Raw genomic sequence first — 20,611 nt, forward strand, 5'->3', positions numbered from 1 at the left:
ACATTTATCTCTGCCTGGGATGCCCTCTGCGTCCTCTCTCATGCCACAAGTCCAAATCCTGGCTCAAATGCCGGCTGTTTCCTCCTTTCCTGACCCCTCTCACTGACCCCCAACACCAGATAGATTCTGTCTCTTGGTCCCCACTGCCTGCTCTTCAGGGCCCTCTTAGGGTACTTTCCCATGCTTGAATCCTAACTCCGTGTGAAGGCTTTGTCCCCCTGCGAGGGAATGGGCTCCCCTTATATGGCTATGCTAGGGGTTGGAGCACCTGCAAAAGATGAGTGAATGCTTGAACCAAGGGATGCAGCTTAGCCAGGTGCTCCTCTCTGTACACACCTTGTCCTTTTTAATTAGGCAAATGGCTCCCCCTTTCCTGTCCTTGCTCCCTGTCCTCATCAGCTGACACGAGATGTTTGCATGCAGATGACACTGTCTCATTTGGGGTGCCCCTGGCTTGCTTGCTCTGACCCAGCGCTGCATGCCTGGCAGAATTTATTGACCCCATTGCACAGATGAGATGAGCTGTGTAAGGTCACACAGCTGGCAAGTGGCAGAGCCAGAGCTGGTGCCTGGTATGCTACCATCTTTGTCATTTAAACTCTTCCAAGGCCGGGCCTCCCCCTTAGAGAGTCATTCATCCATTTACTGGCTCCTGACTCAGAGCTGGGCACTGTGGTGGGCAAGGCCTGGTGGCCCCCTTTCTTTTCCCTGAGGGAGTTCTGTCTCCCAAGCCCCAGGGCAAGCATGGAAAGGAGCCTCATCAGATGCCCCCAGGGAGGGAGGGAGCACTCTTTCACGACAGGGGGTCATCAAGGAGTGGCTGTGGCTGTCTTCTTTGTACCTGTGGGTGTTTTTTTTTTTTTTGAATTTCAATGAAATGTCCACTTTTAACTAATCACTCCACAAGTGTTTATTGTGTGCCTGCTACGCGCCAGGTATTATTCTAGGTGGTGGGGACGCAGCAATGAACAAGACAAACAAAAACCTCTGCCCTCGTGAGTGACATTCTAATGAGGGAGGAGAGAATAAAGAGATAAGGAAAATAGGGAATTCTCTGGCATCCAGTGGTTAGGACTCCACGTTTTCACTGCTGAGGGCACGGGTTCAGTCCCTGGTTGGGGAACCAAGATTCCTCAAGCCGCAAGGGGTGGTCAAAAAAAAAAAAAAAAGGAAAATAAACAACATGCTGTTACGTGTTCTGGAGGACAGCAAAACTGGGTAAGGAGATAGAGAATGAAGTGGGGCCGGGGGTAGGATATATGCTGGTTTGTGGAGGGTGGTCAAAATGATGAGATGTCATTTGAGCAGAGACTCTAGGGCAGCGGTCCCCAACCTTTTTGGCACCAGGGGTTGGTTTCATGCAAGACAGTTTTTCCACAGACAGGGGCGTGGTGGGGGGATGGTTCAGGTGGTAATGCGAGTGATGGGGAGCAATGGGGAGCAGCAGGTGAAGCTTTGCTAGCTTGCCTGCCACTCACCTCCTGCTGTGCCGCCGGGTTCCTGACAGGTCGTGGACGGGTACTAGCCCGCGACCCTGGGGTTGGGGACCCCTGCCCTAGGGGAGGGAGGAGGGAGCCAAACAGATATTAGGGGAGGGATGTTCCAGAGAGAGGCAACAGCACATGCCAAGGTCTGAGTGAGGTAGGGGTGTGGCGGCATGACTGAGGGACAGCAAGGAGGCCGGTGTGGCCGGAGCAGAGTAAGTGGGAGCAGAGTGGGGGGAGGGCAGGTCAGGTAGGTGGGGCTGCAGGGCAGGGTACCCAGATACAGTAGGCCTTGTAAGCCGTGACCCACTGTGGATTTTGCTCTCAGTGAGATGGGGCATCCGTGGGTGGCAGCCCAGAATGTCTAACAGGGGAGTTCAGAGGTGCGTCCTGTCCTCCACTACCAGTGAGTCTCTAACTCTAGCCGGCTTTCCCTCTTCATCTCCTGAACCTGCCTCTGAATCTGGGTAGCCATTCTTGCCATGCACACTCTCCTGGGCAAGGGCCTCCATCTGGTCTCTGGGCCTCTTCTCATCCCCTTCCAAGGGGGTCTCTGCTTTGTGGCCACAGCAGCCACATGAGCCCTGCCACCCCATGACCGTTCTGTGTCTGGACTGAATTGTAAGTGTATTCATATAATCAGACAAGGGCCCAACTCTTTGGAACACAGACTGGGGGACGTGGCATGTAGGGACTGGGGTTACTGGAAGGTGTACAGAGGGGGCAACATGCTGCAGTTGGAGGCCCAGAAACCCTTCCCCCCACCCTCAACAAGCTCTTCATCTCAGCCCCATCTCTGGCCTCAGCAATGGCTCCCCCCAGAGGCACCTACTTTATTTATTGCTTCTCCGCAGCTCCCTGTGGGCAGAGGAAAGTCCATTAGTGTGTTTGCAGACTCTGCCAGCTCTAAGCAGATGCAAGGCTTATTTGCAAACTGTCATTGCCCCGGCCTCCTCCAGAGACCCGCATGCTGGGCTCAGCCTTGTGCCTCCAAGAGCCACCTCCCCCAGGCAGACAGCCGGGTGGAGCCCCGTCCCCTGATTTCCCAAAGCACATCTTGGCTTGCAGTTGGGAAAATTAAATTAAATGCCACAAAGGAACCAAAGCAGCACATTGGGCCATGTTGAGAGAGGAGAATGAAGTTCTCTGTTGGTAAGAGCTCATTGGCTTGGCGTGAATCAGGGGAGGCATTGAGAGAATGCATGAAGAATCCTAGGCCAAGGGTTTGGGATCCAGGTTTGAGTCCTGATTGGGCTGCTGAGTGTCTTGGTGACTCTGGAAAACTGTTTACTGGCCTCTGGTCTCAGTTTCTAAGCTATAGAAGACGCTGCGGCTGATCTTAGAATCCACTGTAAGCTCTAAAATTCTCTGAACCTCATTTTTAAAAAAATAAATTTATTTATTTATTTATTGGCTGCACTGGGTCTTTGTTGCTGCTCATGGGCTTTCTCTAGTTGTGGAGAGCGAGGGCCACTCTTCGCTGTGGTGCACAGGCTCCTCGTTTCTGTGGGCTCTCCCTCTGCGGGGCATGGGCTCCAGGTGTGCGGGCCTCAGCAGTTGCAGCTCGCGGGCTCTAGAGCACAGGTTCCACAGCCATGGTGCCCGGGCTCAGCTGCTCCGCAGCACATGGGATCCTCCCGGACCAGGGCTTGAACCCACATCCCCCGCATTGGCAGGTGGACTCCCAACCACTGCGCCACCAGGGAAACCCTTCTGAATCAAATTTCGAGGATGTTTCCTTCGTCCACATAGTCAGGGACAGAGTGCTGTACCCAGAGTGACTCGGCAGTTCTGAAATTGCCTGGAGGTCGGCCTCCGTGGGGTAAGAGGCACTCGGGAGCTGAGACGCCAGGGCTCTCAGGCTCAGCTGGCCTGATAGCTCTGCTGTGTGGCCTTGGGCAAGCCCCTTCCCCCTCTCTGAGCCCATTTTCTTGCCTGTAAATAGGAATGATAATCTCTTGCCCACCTCCTGAGGTTCTGGTGAGAATCAGAGAAGCTGATGAATGTGAAAGGTCAGCATCAATGTATACTTGAGGAGTGGCGATTGTTATTAGAATTGCTGTCGGGCCTTCCTCTGTCTGAGTGCACACACTGGCCGATCTAAGAACATGCCCCCACCGGGTACAAGGCCCAAGCACATCAGTTTAGCTATGTAAAAGGGAATGATGGTGCTTGCACGCAGAGTGAAGAGCCTCTTCTATAATGTGTGCTTGTTCAGTTCCACGCCATCATAAATCCACCAGTGATGTGTGTGTCTGGTGGAAAAACACACCACAGATTTACACAAAAGCCTCTCGAGTTCTTTTCAGCTGGGACAGGAGATGACACACATTGGCAGACAGAGGCTGATCTCTGTGTATCCAAGAGGAGTCGAGCCAGTCCAAGTATATCTAACAGGTCAAGCTCTGAAATGAAGAAGCAATAAGCCAGTGAAATGGTACTATCACCGAAACATGATTGATCAATTGAATTCTATCAGAGACAGTGGACAGTGAGATTAACTCAGGCCTGATAGGTTCAATGAGTTAAAGCATGATGTTCATTTCAGCTTCATTTCACCAGTCTTTGCTTGTGAAATTGGTCAATCAATAGAGGTTGAAGATCACACATATATATATATATCGGGGACCATCTTATGGGGAATATAATCTCGGTAGTTGGCTCTTGGCTGGGGCTGCCTGCCTTGGGTAATGGAGACAGAACAGGGACTCCATCAGCCCCATTGAAATGGCCTGATATCTTCTCCAAATGAAAAGTATTTTTGGATCTCTGATGATTTATCTTTTTTTCCTCCCTCTCACTTTGATCTATGACAAAACCCATACCCATCTTGGAGAAATATAGTGATTTCTTCTGAAAACATTTGTGCAATGATCAGACAGATACACTTCAAAATATGAACCTTCTTTTTAGTTATATCGTCCTTGGAAAAAAATACAGTAATTTAAAAACTCAAACGGGGGTAATGCAAAGATATCAGAGTAAATATGATTTTTAAACCCTTTTATTTATTTATTTCTACACAGTGGGGGATGGGAGACAGACCTCTGTGTGCATGAAAGCCGAAAAAGGGATGCTTGCATGAGAAATCCTTCCAGGTATAATTAAAACGAAGCCTTTAGCGTTCTTTGATCTCATCTGAAAGCACAATTCACAGAAACAAATCACCCTTTTGCTCCTAGTAATATTTCATTTGCTTTGGAATATTTTCACTATGGTGGTTAACATCTTTCCTAATTAGTGTGCCTATCTCTCTGTAAGGTAGAGTAATTAGGTACTACTGTACAAGGTAATGGACTTGGACAGTACGGATTAGAGAGAACAGACTTATCCTGTGGAAATGCACAAGGTATTACTTCCTTCCTGCCTATTCTTTGAGGTCATCTTTATTCATTTAAACACAAAGAAATCCCATCTCTTCATACCAACACCTTGAGCGCTTCAATAATGTATTTGTACTGTTTGTACATCAGAGTATATATTAGGCTCTGGATAATGGATAATAGTACCAAGCTGCTAAATGGGGAGGAAAGAGCCTTGCACTCTTTGCTCTCCCCTCTTCCCCCTGTTCCTGCCCTCTAAGCCTGCTGAATTATAGCCATTCCGTGGTGCATCAGGCTTTTTCACATCTCCAGGCCTTTGCATGTGCTGTGCCCTCTGATTGGAATGCACTTCTTTTCCCTGCCCCTTTCTTTGGCTAACTCCTTCCTACTCATCCCTAAAACTTGGGCTTCATCTTTTCCAGGGGGCCTTTCTGGATCACCCCTGCTCCCAGTCTGGATTACGTGGAGTGGTTTATTATAGAGTTGGGAGCAGATTCTGAGCCAGACTGCTTGGGTTTGGATCCCAGCTCCTCCATCTCCTAGCTGTGTGACCTTGGGCAAGGTGCTTAACCTCCCCGTGCCTCAGTTTTCTCATCTGTAAGATGGGGGGGGCAATAACAGGCTTGACATCACTGGGTTGTTGTGAGGATTAAATCCATAAGGTGCTTAGAATAGTGCCTGGCACAGAATAAGCTCTGTATGAGGATTGGCTACCTACTGTTTGACTCCCAGGGCTGCCTCTGCTTCTCAGATTTGCCTCTGCCTTTGGCTCTCAGGGCTCCCGGCTTACCTTACTGCATTGGAATTTTTCACTCGTCTGTGTCCCCCACTTGAAGGCAGGAGTTAGGACTTACCTCTGTAGCTCAGGTGCCAAGTGCAGGGCCAGACACTCAGCGGGAGTTTGGTGCACGTTGCTTAGGAATGAATGCATCTGTGAGGCTTGGAACAGGAATCGGGGCCTCATGTCTTCCTAGGCTCAGCTCACCTGGGACCTGCCTTCTGGCCCCAAACAAATCCCTTTGCCATTTCTGAGTGTGGAATCATCAGTCCTTTGGGATCCTTCCCGCACTGACAGCCTATGACTCATTGGGTAACACACGGCACAATCAGATTCACTCTGGTTGAACCTGAACGTATTTGGCAATTTTACAATTTCGCGTTTTCCTTCTCGGAGAAGAAAGATTGAGTGAAACTAATGGCTGAATGATGGTCGTTCCAATGGAATTTTCCCCCATGCCGCTCTGATTTTTCTCAGTGTTCAGCTCCGGTTTAGGATGGCATTTATAAAATCACCCAAAACATTGATTTTGGTTCTGGGCTGCCATGGGACCTTTCCAGCCCTGTCACCCTGATCCCCAGCACAGGGCCTGGCTCTTAGTAGATGCTCTAGAAATGTTGCCGACTGAAGCCTATGGTTTGCGCCTGGAACCCTCTCGTCGTATCGCAGCACCTTGTCCCCTCACCTTATCTGACGTCTGGCTCTGCTCTTTCCCTCTCCAGGACCCACCTGTGTGTTGTTAGTCATCTCTGAGTCACCCTATGCGTTCAAAACACGGTGCAAGGAATAGAAGCTCTGTGAATTATTTTGAGTGGAAGAATTAATGGTATTTTGTTGTTGGACTCTGAGCACTATGAGACTTGCTGTGTTTTCCTCTTGGTGTGTGTCGCCAGGAACCTTAGAGCTCAACTGAGTTTTGGTAGTTAATCATCCTCTGGTTTAAAATTTTATGAATGGCCTCAGATCTTTCCTAGAACATAAAACGTAAACTCTTAGTTGGTTCACTCTTTCCTCCTCCGAATCACTGATATAATGGAGGTCATTCCCAAACATCTTCTCCCGAGTTCTCTGATGATGCTGGACACTGTCCTGTTACTGAGTTCCCCTGAACCATTCAAGTCTGCAACCCCTCAGGTCTCACCAGGTCACTCATTCAATGTCAACAAACATTGATTAGCATCTCCCTTGCTTGAGGTGAGCCGGACGTGGTCTCTGTCCTCAGAGAGCTTATACTCTTAGCAGGGAAGGAAATAAATACAGGCATACCTTGGAGAAATTTCAGGTTTGGTTCTACACCACTGCAATAAATCAACTATCACAATCAATGGAGTTGCACACATTTTTTGGTTTCCCAGTGCATATAAAAGTTATGTTTACACGTCTGCAATAGCACTATGTCTAAAAAATGTTATACATACCTTAATTTTTTAATTAAAAAAATGGTGAGTATTGCTGAAAATAGTAACCATCATCTAAGCCTTTAGCAAGTCATAATTTTTTTGCTGGTAGAGGGTTTGCACTATGGCGAGAATTACCCAAATGTGACACAGAGACACGAAGTGAGCAAATGCTATTGAAAAAATGGCAACAATAGACTTGTTTGATGCAGGGTTGCCAGAAACCTTCAATTTGTAAAAAATGAAATTATCTGCAAAGCTCAATAAAACAAGATATGACTGGAATAATCCTAGAAACAGCTCGCATTTATTGAGCACTTACTATGTGCCAGGTACTATGCTAAGCATTTTACATATATCCTCATTCAATTCTTTCATCAGTCCCACATATCATTCTATATTGTCCCATTTTATGGATGAGAAAACTGAGGATTAGAGATTAAAGAAGCTTCTCAGGTAAGAGGCTTGTAAGAGACAGAGTGAGGATTCAGACCTCCACAGGGTGCTGTACCATATCCATCACGGTGCTCAGCTTCACTCTGAGATGTGTTAAAAGGTGTGCAAGTGCTCTGCCATATGACCTTGCTGTGACCTTGAACAAGTTACTCTCTCTGCCATTTTCCTCAGCAATCAAAGGGAGATTCCAAGAGGATGGACCTCACAGGGTGGGTTGTGAGGGGCGAAATCCGGGATAATAGCGATGGCCCATGCAACTGGCTGAGGGGACCCAGAAGATAGGGAGATTAGTTTAGCCTTTGGGCTTCAGAGAGACGGAGGCCTTTAGGCTGAGCCTTTGATGGGCAGGGGCAAAGGGTGAGTCAGCAGAGGAAACAGAATGAACAGTGGCATCAAGGAGTGGCATCAGGGACAGTTGGGGAATAAGGCGTAGTGTGCTGGGATGGTGTTGGGGGGTGACTGGAGGGGCAGTTCGTGGAGGCCTGGGAGGCTTGGGTTTTGTCCTAGGGCAGCTTGGAAGGACTTTCCTGGTGAGAGTGATGATGACAATAGCTTATGTTGTTTGGACATTAACCTCATGCTAAGGGTGTCATAGGGATTATCTCTTTTAATCCTCATAAAAGCCCCAGAGATGGTCCTGCTTACCGTAGTTCCCAGTTTACAGGTGAGGAAACTAAAGCCCTAGTAGCTGACCTGGGGAGGGACGTGGAGGGAGCACTGGATCTGCAGACGAGAGACTGAGGTACAAATCCCAGTTGGGTGACTTCAGTTACTCAACCTCTCTGAGCCTCAGTTTTCTTATCTGTAAAATGGGGTAAGGATACGCACCTCACTCAGATGTTCTGAGGATCAATGAAATTTAAAGATGCAAAAGTAACTGGGTTCAGTGCCTTGGACGGAGCAGTGCTCCAGCCAGCGTGAGATCGGGGGCTTGGAGAGCCTGTGTCTGCATCGTCTCCGTCAGCGCCCCTTCATTCTTAGCTAGAGACAGATGATGTTCCCTCAGTGAGTGCAGGGCATGTGCTGATGGAGCCCCAGAACACGTGCCCTGTGCACCCTCACCCCCCTTTTGTAACCTACAGTCATGCCTAGCACCCCCTAGTCATGGACAGATTCTGGAGCCCCTGCTGCCCTCAGCAAGCTTCCATTACACCTGAAACAATTCCTTAAAGCCGCAAGTTAGCCTGGTCTGAATTTGGTTGGTTTCTGCTTTATGGATTGCTTTAAGAATTCACTACAACAGGGAATTCCCTGGCCACCAAGTCCAGTGGTTAGGACTCAGCGCTTTCACTGCTGGGGCCTGGGTTCGATCCCTGGTCAGGGAACTAAGGTTCTGCAAGCCACGTGGTGTGGCAAAAATAAATAAATAAACAAAAAAGAAATAAAAATTTAAGAATTAGCTATGACAGCCACAGTTGCTATCTCCCCATCTGGGGAAACCAACCCCAAACTCCCTGGACTCACTTGACCCAAGCTGGAAATGCCCCAGGTCATACCAGTTCAGTGTTCCCAGCCACCCTGGCTCTAGACTTTCGTGGCAGATGACCCACCAAGACCTGGCTCTGTCTTGAGGAGAGGAGAGGAGAGGAGAGGAGAGGAGAGGAGAGGAGAGGAGAGGAGAGGAGAGCAGAGCCCTGCCTCTTGGGGGATGCAGAGCTGTGAGCATGGTGGGTGCCAGAGTCCAGAAGCAGCAACCAGGCTGGAAGTCAGCCTCCTTGGAGCACTGCCGACCAGACTGGGAGGGGACCTCAGAGCCTGGGGTAAGGGTGGGGCACACGGTAGTGCATAAAGGCGGTAATGGTGGGATCTGAGAGTTATTTTCACAAATTCAAAAAGATTATGGGCAAACGTAGCCTGGTGAAGAAAAAAAAGAATTCTCCTCTCTGACTTCCTCCTAGAAGCCTCCCCTCCAGAGAGCACCCCCCACACGTCCATTCTTAAACTCAATATTAGCAAAGAGAATGGGGTCCACTAGGTAGTTTGGCCATCGTTCAGGTGTAGAATGAATATTTGGCGGGGGGTGGTCCCCAAAAGACTGCACAAACAACCAAAATGGAAAAATAGATAACTGCTCATTTAATACCATTTAGGAGACAAAATCTAGGTGGATTTTGGAGGAGAAAATGGTTAGAAATGACTAACTCAGCCTCCTTAGTTTATTGATGGCACACCTGAGACCCAGAGAGGCAGAGGAACTTGTCTGGGTTCACACAGCAAGTAAGGGCAGAGCTGGGGCTAGAACCCAGGTCTGCTGGCTCCCAACCCTTTTCCCACTGGGCCCTGCCACTGCCCTGCCATACTGAGGAGCAACTGTGAGGATAAAGGAGGCTCTGGCTTGGGCTGGGCTCTGCAGGGAAATGGGACTCCGAGAGAGGCCAGAGGCTGACCCAGTAGCTCCAGACTCCTTTCTTGGGCTCCTGGGCCTCCGGTGGGGCTGCATCACAAAGGCCATGATGCCAAGAGGAATTATGGAGATTCCTGTTTGTTTTTACTTTTTTTTTCTCCCAGGGAGCATCTGCAGACATAAAGTACATGACGATTTTAAAAGAAACAAACCAGAACCCTCCAAGAAAAATGCAAAACCCCTGAATCTGCTGTGCTCTGAAGAAAACGCAATGGGTTTATGATCTTTTAAGACACACAAGAGACAGCTTTCTCTTGACAGATGGGAATCTGAGGCTATTTTGCTTCCTCTCTCTTGGCGTGACCAGACCCGATTGTGTAAAGCTTTTAGCTTCAAAGCCGGGTTGTGAATAACATTGGTTTAACCTGAAATTTAAAGCCAGCATTTCTTTGCTCCCCGAGACAGGGCTTCCTGCCCCTTGCTCCCCTGAAGCTAGCTTCCAGAATGTTAATTCTACGAGCCATGGTTGACTAAGCCCAGCACTGGGTCTATTACATATTATTTGATTTGGAATAGAAAAAAAGATTTAAAGATACCATGCCCCCTGTATACCTTTGTACTTTTGCCCGTGTCTGTCCGTATATTTAAGCATACCATTCACATTGTGAGTTCAGATTTTTCTCCCTGGAATAAAATGGGTCCGAGTGCTTCTGGAGCCTGCCTCCAAGACCACATTCTCCAGTGAAGTCAGACAGCATCTTTGCAGATGAGAAACGCTATGGGAAGCATCCACTGGAGGCCTGGAGCTTCAGCCCTGTCCTCGTGCAGGGGGTGATTTTGCTGGTGTTGCCTTCTGTAGCCGTCTCTTTGCATATAATCTGTTTGTTTCTCTCATGCTCACCCGCTGTGGTGACCAGAGATGGCTCAGCCGTGTCCCTGGCCTCTGAGAACCACCTGCCTTTTTGTCAAGAGTATTTGTCTTGGTTGACACTTGCACCTTTACTGGTCTGATTATTTTCCAGTTAACACTTTCTTCTCCCGCTGGCTATGACTCCTTGAGCACAGGGCTGGGCCAGCTTTCGCTCGCCACTGGACGCCCGGCGTCAGGCCAGCGCCTTCTCCCTAAGGTTGGTTGAGGGAGGGATGAACACATGAATGAATAAATGAATGAGGTCAGATGGAGGGACTGTGACATTTGCCGACCAGACCTGCAGAGTGAAGGTGTGAAGGTGGTATTACTAATTTGTTCATTTATTCCGCAGATATTCTCTGTGGAGGAGACAGAGGTGGATTAAATGTGGTGTTTCTTCCCAAGGTAGCTAATAGTGCTATGTGAGAGTGAAGGGGCCAGGGGTCTGACTCCTAAGATGAGGGAGAAAGTGGTCAGATGGAGAAGTGACTGGGGCATGAAGGAAGACATCCTGGAGGAGGCAGCACACATATGCATGGTTAGTGTGTGTCCTGGCAACAGGGCACACGCCAATGAGGAGTGATTTACCTTCCATATGGGCTCAGCAGATCACTTGTGGCCAACAGACTGACTCCACGCATCACCTTCAAATGTGCACAAATGCAAAATCCATCTTGTCCATTCCTAATCTTTCCAAATCTTGGGAGCAGGGTTTAGGAAGCACAGCCTGATCTACAGGAACTAGTGATTCAGGCTCTGGGACTGAGGGTGATGTGGAGGGTGGGGGGTGATTGCTTCCACAGCCCCCCTCCACGTCTCCCCACTCCTCCCCCAGCGAGGCTCAGATGATCTCTGTGGCTTCTGTGGCCTCCGTGGCTGCCGGGCCTGACCCTGCCTGCCTCTCCAGAGTCTCCTGAGGTCTCTTCCTCCCACTCCCTCTGTTCCTTTCATCTCCTCCTCTGCCTGGCACACCCTCCCATCCCATCCCCCACTTTTCCCTGCTGACATCTTGTCCTCTACTCTCAGTTCAAGCATGACCCCCCTGTGGACGGCTTCCTTGGCTCCTCCCCGTGCGGTCATTACATGTGGTCGTATGACTATATTTCAAGGCACTTTTCCTACTTAGTAATCCCAGTTTGTAATCATCTGTTTGTGTGAGTACTTGACTAAAGTGGACTGCCCTTCCTCTCTTAGAAAGAGGGTCATCAGTGTATCCTCTGTTTTTTGTTTTTTTAATGTTACCTGGTGCAGAGTAGACTCTCTATCAATATCTGTTAAATGAATGAATAAATGATTGTATATTTAGGAGTGCCCCAGACCTTCGTAAAGAAATGACAGACTTTCAGCATCTGTGCAAAGTGGCAGGTAGATGTCACCTCCCTCCTGAAGAGAGAAAGCAGGGCCAGGTGCAGGTGGGCGGGAGCAGCCAGGGGGGTCAGGATCGGGCTGAACGCCTGGAGAAGTGGCTCTTCCCAGCTTGCAGTCCTCCACTCTGAGTGTCTGTGTCACCAAGACAGCCTGGACACTCCTGCAGGCTTAACCCACGGTGCCGTGGCTGACTCAGAAGGCCAGGGCTGGATAGGCGAGCCTTCTGTCTGGAAAGCTCAGCGCAGGCCCTGGCGAGGCTGCCTGTGCTGGAGAACGTGTGGTGTCCCGGGTGACTGGGCCTCCGAGGACCCCCCGGGCAGGTGCTTGAGTCAGCGTGTGCCCTGGGCCTTATCTCTGTGCCAGGCCCTACTTGGTGACCAGACAGTGACCTTGCCAGCAGGAGCCCCCAGCCGAGCCACCCTCTCTGAGCTTCCTCAGTAGAGGTGAAGCTCTGCCTTTCCAGAGCTCTGAGCTGTGCACAGCCCAGCCTGTGAAGCCCGTGGAAGAGGACATCTGCGGGAGGACCGGCTGGCTGCCAGGGAGAGGCCTCCTCCAGAGGCAGAGACGGGGCATATCTGATAGGGCAGCCCGAGTGGGAGGGAGGAGGTAGGCGCTGCCCAACGGGGCTCAGCAGGGCCAGGTCTTGGCAGGAGCTGGCAGACAGGAAGGAACCTTTATTAAGGCCTGGCTGGTAGGACAGGGGCTGGGGAACATAAGTGAAGTTGGTGGACAGGGAGAAGTCTCTTAAAAGTGGATGTGGGCTCTCTGATAAGGAGAAACTTGGTGGGAGCCCTGGGGATGCAGGCCAAAGTCAAGTTTTGGCAGGAGTGACTGGGGCCAGGATGACTGGCCAGAGCAATAGCTGAGGAGGAGCCAACTGAGCCTTCTTCCCGCGTGTGTGCACCCGCGCACACACCTGCATGCACCTGTGCACACAAGGGCCATTTGGTGGATGCCAGCCAATAGGGGAGCACTGCTGGTCAGACACAGGCTGGGCCGTGGTCTCCTACATCCTGCTAGTCTTGGTGCCCTTGTGGGATGATCCCCATGGGGATAGGCCATGATGAAGAGGGGGCTCTGAGGATGATATCCCGTGGGCAGGAGCAGGGACCTCTCTTGTGGAAGGCCAGTGTCACAGGCTTCCGGAGGACAGCCTCAGGCTTTAGACTGGGGGACATCAGTCAGAGAGACCTGCTCCCTCCTTGGCCCACATGTTGGGGTGTCTGGTCATTCAGTCTACAGCCCAGCTTAGGTATTCTCTTGGGTCAAAACTGATCTGGGATCCATTTTCCCAGGGGCATCCTGAGCCGCCTCTGAAGACCCTTCCTGTAGAGGATGTTGGGGTGCTCTGAACTGTCAGCTTCCATGGAGGACTCTGAAAGGCCAGCACTCACATGAACACCCAAAGCTGGTGTCTTTATTCAAATGTCAGAGCCTGTGTTGCAGTCGCCCCCAGATAGGACAGCTGGCGAAACACCAACTTGGGGCAGTATTTCAGGAACACAGTATCCCACTGCTTCTTGCTCCTTGGTTTGGCTTCCTTCCTCATGTGGGTGGGTTCTTTAAAAATGTATTTATTTATTGGCTGTGTTGGATCTTCGTGGCTGTGCACAGGCTTTCTCTAGTTGCAGTGAGCAGGGGCTACTCTTCCTTGCAATGCACAGGCTTCTCAGTGCAGTGGCTTCTCTTGTTGCGGAGCATGGGCTCTAGGCGTGTGGAATTCAGTAGTTGTGGCTCATGGGCTCTAGAGCGCAGGCTCAGTAGTTGTAGCACATGGGCTTAGTTTCTCTGTGGCATGTGGGATCTTCCTGGACCAGGAATTGAACCCGTGTCTTCTGCATTGGCAGGTGGACTTTTAAGCCCTTTGCCACCAGGGAAGCCCCACGGCTGGGGTTTTTACATGATGGAAGTCTAGGGCAGCAGTGGGCTGGCAGGGTGGGGGTTGGGAGGGGGATCGGTTAAGGCTTTGTGTAACAGCACCTGCCAGGGAGAGATCTGACACACGCTGGTTCCCCCCAGGGCTTCCCAATGGCAAAGGCAGAGGCCTCACCTCTGGGCCTGGCTTCCAGCAGCGTCTCTGGGCAACCCTGCAAGAGCAACTCGGTCCCGGAGGGCCCTGGGGAATGATGGCCCTGGAGGCCATGTCCTCGCTGGAATCTTTCATTCTCCTTGTTTTCTCTTATTTTGAATGGTTCAAGCCCAAAGCTCACAAAAGATATTTCAACCCATTTAATTTTTAGTTGATAACTTGCAATATTTTCTTTGAAATGTTGGCATCATCACCAGGGACTGTTACAGTGTGACGAGCTAATAATACAGAACCCATGGAGAATTTAATCCTGTACTTTCTTAGTAATTTACATTTTTGAATAGGCAGTACATTTAAAGTTCTATAACAAAACAAAACAAGCATGCTATGAAAAGTCTCCCTTCTCTTTGCCTCCATGTGTATATATATATGCACACACATATGTCTGTGTGTATGTATACACACGATGCATGTAAAGTCTTATTTTCTTCCTTTTTTACACAAAAGATTGCATATTATATGTGCTGTGCTGCATCTTGTTTATTTATTTTTCATTTAACAATGTATCTTGCAGATCTTTCCATATCAATTCACAGAGGGAGTCCTCTTTCCTTTTTGCTGCCGTACAGTATTCTACTGTGTGAGCATACCATAACTTACTTAACCGGCTCCTAAAAATAAACTCTTGGGTTGTTTCCAGTCTTTTGCTACTAGAACCTTGTACATATAGCACTTCCCATATGTGTGAGTCTGACTGTAAAATAAATTCCCAGAGGTGCAATTGCTCTGTCAAAGGAAACTTGCATTTGTGATCTTGATAGATTTTATCAAATTGTCCATCACAGGTATGTGACCAATAGGTTCCCATCAGAAGTGTATGAGAGCATCTGTTTCCCTACAGCCTTCCTAGCAGAGTGTTTTGTTGGCTGGTCACATCATGTGGTGGCAAATGTCCTGGGTAAGGGCATCAGCTCTGGGACAAAGCTCTACCTCCAAGGGGATCTTCAGTGCAGGAGAGGCAGTGGTCCCTGGTGATTAAGCCTCTGAGTCAATCTGAACTCCAATCCGCAGACGAATCAGTTAATCTCTCTCTGTTTTCATCTGCAAAATGGGGGAAATAATACCATCTTCACTGGGTTCGTTGTGAGGATTAGACGCCACGACGCGTGCTTCATGCAGGGCCTGGCATTTGGCTGTGGGAAGCTGGCTCTGGCCTAAGCAGCGGGGCGACCTTGGCCAAAGACCCCCCTGTCTGAGCCCCTGTCTGTTTCCTCTCTCGTCAGGGAAGGAGCTGGGCTCGTGGGTCTCTCAGGACCTCTTCCTAATCCAGGGTCTGATCTGTCTTCCCCAGCAGCTTGCACGACCTGCACTCATCCCTCCTCTCTTATGCTCATCAAAGGTATCCAGGAGTCTCCTGTGCCGAATGGGCACTCACTGCCGGGCAGAGATTTCCTCCGGAAGCAGATGCGGGGAGACCTGTTCACGCAGCAGCAGCTGGAGGTGCTGGACCGCGTGTTTGAGAGGCAGCACTACTCGGACATCTTCACCACTGCGGAGCCCATCAAGCCCGAGCAGGTATGCCCTCGACTCGCTGCCCCCCGCACCCGCCACCCGCACACAGGCCTGGGTGGCCCGCCCGAAGGCATCCAGTGGGGTGTGGGTGAGAGCGCCGGCTTCTATTCAGAGCCAGGCTTTTTGTTCTCGGCCAAACCTGGCCAGTGTAGCATCCCACGAGGACTGGAGGATGTGTCTGGGGCTCTGCGATTTCTTGCCCTGGTGCCTCGTCTCTCCAGCTGGCGGGGCGTGTGCCATGTTTGGCTGCTCCGCCATTGCTGGGTGGTGGTGTCCTTTCGCAGGGCTCTTCGCACAGGGTGGTGTAGCGGTCTTCTGGGCCACCTGAGGTGGTCTTGGGTGATTATCCTGTCAGTCAGGGTGCAGGTGGAAATACGTAAGCACCCGGTGGCCGTAAACCAGGTTATGATGGCAACGGTGTGTCCCCCACCGTCAGCCCTCTCGTCACATTGTCCTGTCGTGCTTTTAGAACTGAATCCAAGAGTCTGTAAATGAGGAAGAGTCTTACTGGACAAACTCGCAGCTGGGTCATTTGCAAGAGAGGGAAGGAAGCAGGAGGACCCCTTGCTGAGCAGCCCCTGCTCTAACCTGGGCCGAGAAGAAGTCACCGCCTGTGGCTGCAGAGATGGGACCAGAAAGGCTCTGCCCAGAGGATCTCGGGGCCTGGATAAGGTCCCCCCAGTAGCAGCTTTGATTCAGGAGACTGTTTCCCAGTGCCCCATCGGTAACAGGCCTTGGGCTGGGTACCTCGCAGGCATGGGGGGCTTCGACTTGGCTCCTACCTGTTGAGAGCTCCCATTTGGTGGGTGAGTCCCAGAGGCCTGTGAGCAGTGACGTTCCCCAGCACTTGCTGGCTGGTCCTGGTGGGGAGGACTGGCCTGCCGCGCTTCCTCTACAGGCTAATCAGATGATGCTTCTGAAGTTTTCCCAAAGAGCCACTCAAAACTATATGGCTGCACAGGCTACCATGGAGAGAATAGGATTCGGAGGGGACCTTGGATGAGGAGGAGTGAGCAAGGCCTCAGGGGCCGCCATCCTATGGACAGTCTGGCTGTCTCTGTGTAGTTCCGATGAGGGCTCTCACAGATACTTTGTTTTCAAGTGGGGAAACTGAGGCCCAGAGAGGCAAAGAAACTTGCCTAAGGCCACCCAGCAAGTCATGTATTCACTTAATGAACACCGATGAGTGTTTATTATGTGCAAGGCATGGAGCCAGTCACTAGATACACGAGTGAACAAGACAGGCTTGGACCTGCCCTCAGGGAGCCTACAGATGTGTGGAAGAATCACAATAAAGAAGGATTACTCAAAGGGGAATGGATGACAGATGTGTTAGGCACCAAGGAGGGGATGTCTGAGGTTCTCTAAAGGCATAAAGCAGATGCTGAGCCAGCCTGGAGGCCACAATGGCTTATGCTGAGACCTGAAGGGATGTGGCAGGGAGAAGGTGCCTGGCAGAGGGAATAGTGAGTGCAAAGGCCCTGAGGTCGGAGGGAGTGTGGCAGGAGTGAAGAATGGAAAGAAGATGTGGCTGGGCTTCAGGGAATGGGCTGGGGAGGGTGCGAGGAGATGCTGGGGAGCTGGGCCTGGTCTCGTAGACTGTGCTCAGGATTTCAGTCTTTCTCCTGCAAGTCGAGTGACACCTCCTCTGGGAATGACATAGTCATATGTGCTGGTCAGAGCTGATCTCACACACTCTAGGTCCTGGACTTCAGGGAGAAGAGTCTGTTTCCGTCACGGGCAGCCTCTCCCACTCAGAACCCTTCGGAGACATGGCCAAAGCCACACTCCATCTGACCCAGGAGGAGAAAGAAAAGGGACTCAACCTGGAACTTTCCTTGGATGAGGCCTACATTTCCCTCCAGAATCTGGGAAAAAAGTTATCTGCTAACTTTTGACAATATTACAGAATTTTAGAGCCAGCAGAGACTAAAGAAACAAGCTATCAACCCCCTCATTTTTTAGAGGCTCAGAGAAAAGATAGGGTTTGCCTGAGGTTATCCAGCGAGTGAGGGCCATACCTCTGCACAAAACCTCTGGCATTTCTATTAAGCCCTTGTTTACTTAATTCAGGCATTAGGTGTCAAGGACTGTGCTTCTGTGTTTCATGTGATTCTCACGGAAACTCAGAATCTAATCATAGTTCATTCAGTGTGGAAGGCCCTGGAAGCCTGAGCAGACTATAGGGCTTCATATTTGAGAGGAACCCATCCCAGTACCCATCCACTCCCTTGCTCAGACACTCATAGCTTATTTATCCCGTGTATTTCTTACATGCTGACTGTGAGCCGGGCATAGTGCTGGCACCCAGGGGAGGGAGGGCGGGCTGAATCAGGCATCAGCTCAGCCCCCAGCTTCACAGGGGCCATGTGACGTGGATTCAGAACCTGCAAGGCGCGGGAGAAGGCTCTGCGGACCCTGATGAGTGGAGAGGTCGCCTCTGCTGGGAGCACAGGGCAGATGCTATGGAGGAGGCGATGCTGGGGGAGAGGTCGATAGGCCCATGTAGAAATGGGCCTCGGGAAAGGAGACCTGAATCATAGACTCTGTTCCTAGCCGTCTGGCCGTGCAGTGTCCTTCAGAATGCTGCGGACACGCTGCGGGCCTGTCTCTGTCTGTGTGGGCTCTAAGGCGGGGCCTGCCGGCAGGATAAGGACTGGCTCAGTGCTTTCTGGTTAATCTGCTTCACCTCCCTGTAATGGGCCATAATGAGGAGAGATGGGAGGTGAGGCCACGCGGCTGCCGGGCACACACACAGGCACTGGACTATGAATGACATACCCTGGCTCCCCACTCCCAATCACTTTGGACAAATGTCAGCCAAGCAAGGGGCCACAGGCTGGGAAGGGATGCGCGTCAAGGGTACGGGTTCCTTGAGCCCCTCATGTCCACTGGCGTCCAGCTTCTGCCCTGCTGGGCAGGTCACCTTTTCTCTGGACCTCAGTTTCCATATCTGGGACAGTAGTAATTGTGATTTTGACACCAACAGCACAACAACAGCCTAGCAACAGCGGCAGTTACCTTCCTCACCTGTGCATGGTCCTCTGCAGTTTTCAAAGATCTTTCACGTCCATCCTCTCATCAGACTCTCCACGTAAATGGCCACTACACAGGTGAAGCAAGATTTGGGAGCCCCACTTTACAGACTGGAACATTTTTTTTCCAGGCTGTTCGCCCCATTTTCAGGCCCAAAGGGCTTCTGGGACTTGTCGAGGCTGCAGAGCTGGAATCTGACCTCAAGATCTTTTGTCTATCTTGTGCAAGACGGTTACATGGGCCTCTGTGTCCCCGAACAATTCCAGCAGCCAGTTTTCCGACTGGCTGGTTTTCAGAACTGGCCTTTTGCAGCCAGAGTCCGCTGGCCATCCTAGAACCCTCAGATTCTTGCCATAGGCTTGGGTGGTCAAATCCTCCTTAATCACACTCCCTTACTGTCCAGGGGAAGAACATTCCCCCTCAGGGCCAAGTGGGGGCCCCACCTGTCACTTCCGTGAGCTTAAAGCCCACCCTCACCTGACTGCTTTTCCTGCCTGCCAAGATCTGCTCTGGGTGGGTGGGAACTTAGTAAAACTTTGTCCCTGGGTGGAAGGGGTTAATGTATACACACTCCTGGGGCAATGAAACACTTCCTTTTCAAAATGGTTATTGAAAAAGCAATTCTGTTTTCCCTCCATGTGGAGTGGGTAAAAATCACTTTGGAGGAGAAGAGAGAAAAAAAAAGGAAACAACGGCGGGTGGTCTATGTGCGCGTGTTTCGAACAGTGGAATCTGTTTCAGTAAAAGTCGCATTGATGCTGTCGTGGGTGCTGCGCTCTTGGCGGGAGCTGGTCCCTCCTCCGGCCGCGGCAGGAGGGCTGCCACCGAGCACAGCCTGCCGTATTTACTCTCGGCAGACTATTAACCAACACTAGGCTATTAATCTGGCTTTTGAGCCTTCACTAAAGCCCATAAAAGCTCACAGTTGTCAAATGGAGTTCATTTTAATTTCCTTTCAATCACAGTAAATTATTCAGGTGATAAATCAGCTGGAGCAGCCTCCTGGCTGTAATAGAAACCCTAATTCCTGGCTAATTATCCAGCCCATTGCTGCCAACAGATCAATACGGGAGCAAAATGGAACAGGCCCAGGGCCCTCCCTCCCATCGGGCCAGAGACAGAAAGACAGCTGGGGAAGGGGGACGTGCTGCTGACCTCCCAGGAAGTTCAAAGGTCATGGGGGGTTAAACCGGGAGAAGTCCTGTCCCTTGTCTAACAGGGAAGCCACCAGAAATGCCTCCTGCTCTCATAAGCAGCTTTGCCCTCTGAATGGTGGCATTTCTCCAGGCTGGTGGGCCTGGGGCTGAGCACTGTCTACTCTTGTGGGTGTCCTCCTCCTGGGAAAGGGCTAGTTTGTGTTTCTGAACATGACTGAACGTGGTCATCAGAGATGGCTTGTACCCTCCCTGAGTCAGAAAAAGGATTGGGGACTGTGGGGAAAAAGATGAGGTGGTGGACATGCTTTCTTTCTTCAGGGAGCTCCAGGAGAGGGGATAGGGAGAGAAGGGAGTGAGGAGACAGTGTGCCAGGCTACAAATGGGGGAAGGCTTCCTGGAGGAGGTGTCATTCATGCTGTGCCTTGAGGGATGGGCAGAATCCAGCTCTATGGAGAAGGTAGGCTTGTTGGAGAGGGCATTCTAGGCAGAAGAAACGGTGCGGATGAAGGCATGGAGGAGTGCAGGTTTTGGAACTGCAGGCCTGTCTAGGTGGTTGGAATAGGGGCTGAGTGAAAGTCAAGGACAACGGGCTGGAGAGGCAGGAGGGCCCCAAACACCAGAGGGCTGGAGTGTGGCTGGGAGGAGGCTTGGCTTTGCACTGGGGACAGTGTGCCCTGAAGAGCCCTGAGCCTGTGGCCTGGACGAGCCTGCTCTCCGGGAAGCAACCTTCAGTAGTCCTGCCTCTTGCCCTGTCCCT

At 50.9% G+C, this 20,611-nt stretch overlaps 1 protein-coding gene across 2 annotated transcripts in view; it reads left to right on the forward strand.

Annotated features, from left to right (window-relative positions):
* PAX5 (paired box 5) overlaps positions 1 to 20,611 on the forward strand; it is a 182,254-nt gene that overhangs the window by 47,752 nt on the left and 113,891 nt on the right. For both annotated transcript variants that reach the window (XM_057722324.1, XM_057722325.1), the window contains exon 6: positions 15,489 to 15,664. In XM_057722324.1, the coding sequence (XP_057578307.1) occupies positions 15,489 to 15,664 (176 nt within the window). The remainder of the gene's footprint in view (positions 1 to 15,488; positions 15,665 to 20,611) is intronic.

The sequence above is a fragment of the Hippopotamus amphibius genome, chromosome 2, assembly GCF_030028045.1.
Source record: "Hippopotamus amphibius kiboko isolate mHipAmp2 chromosome 2, mHipAmp2.hap2, whole genome shotgun sequence".
NCBI classification, from domain to species: Eukaryota; Metazoa; Chordata; class Mammalia; order Artiodactyla; family Hippopotamidae; genus Hippopotamus; species Hippopotamus amphibius.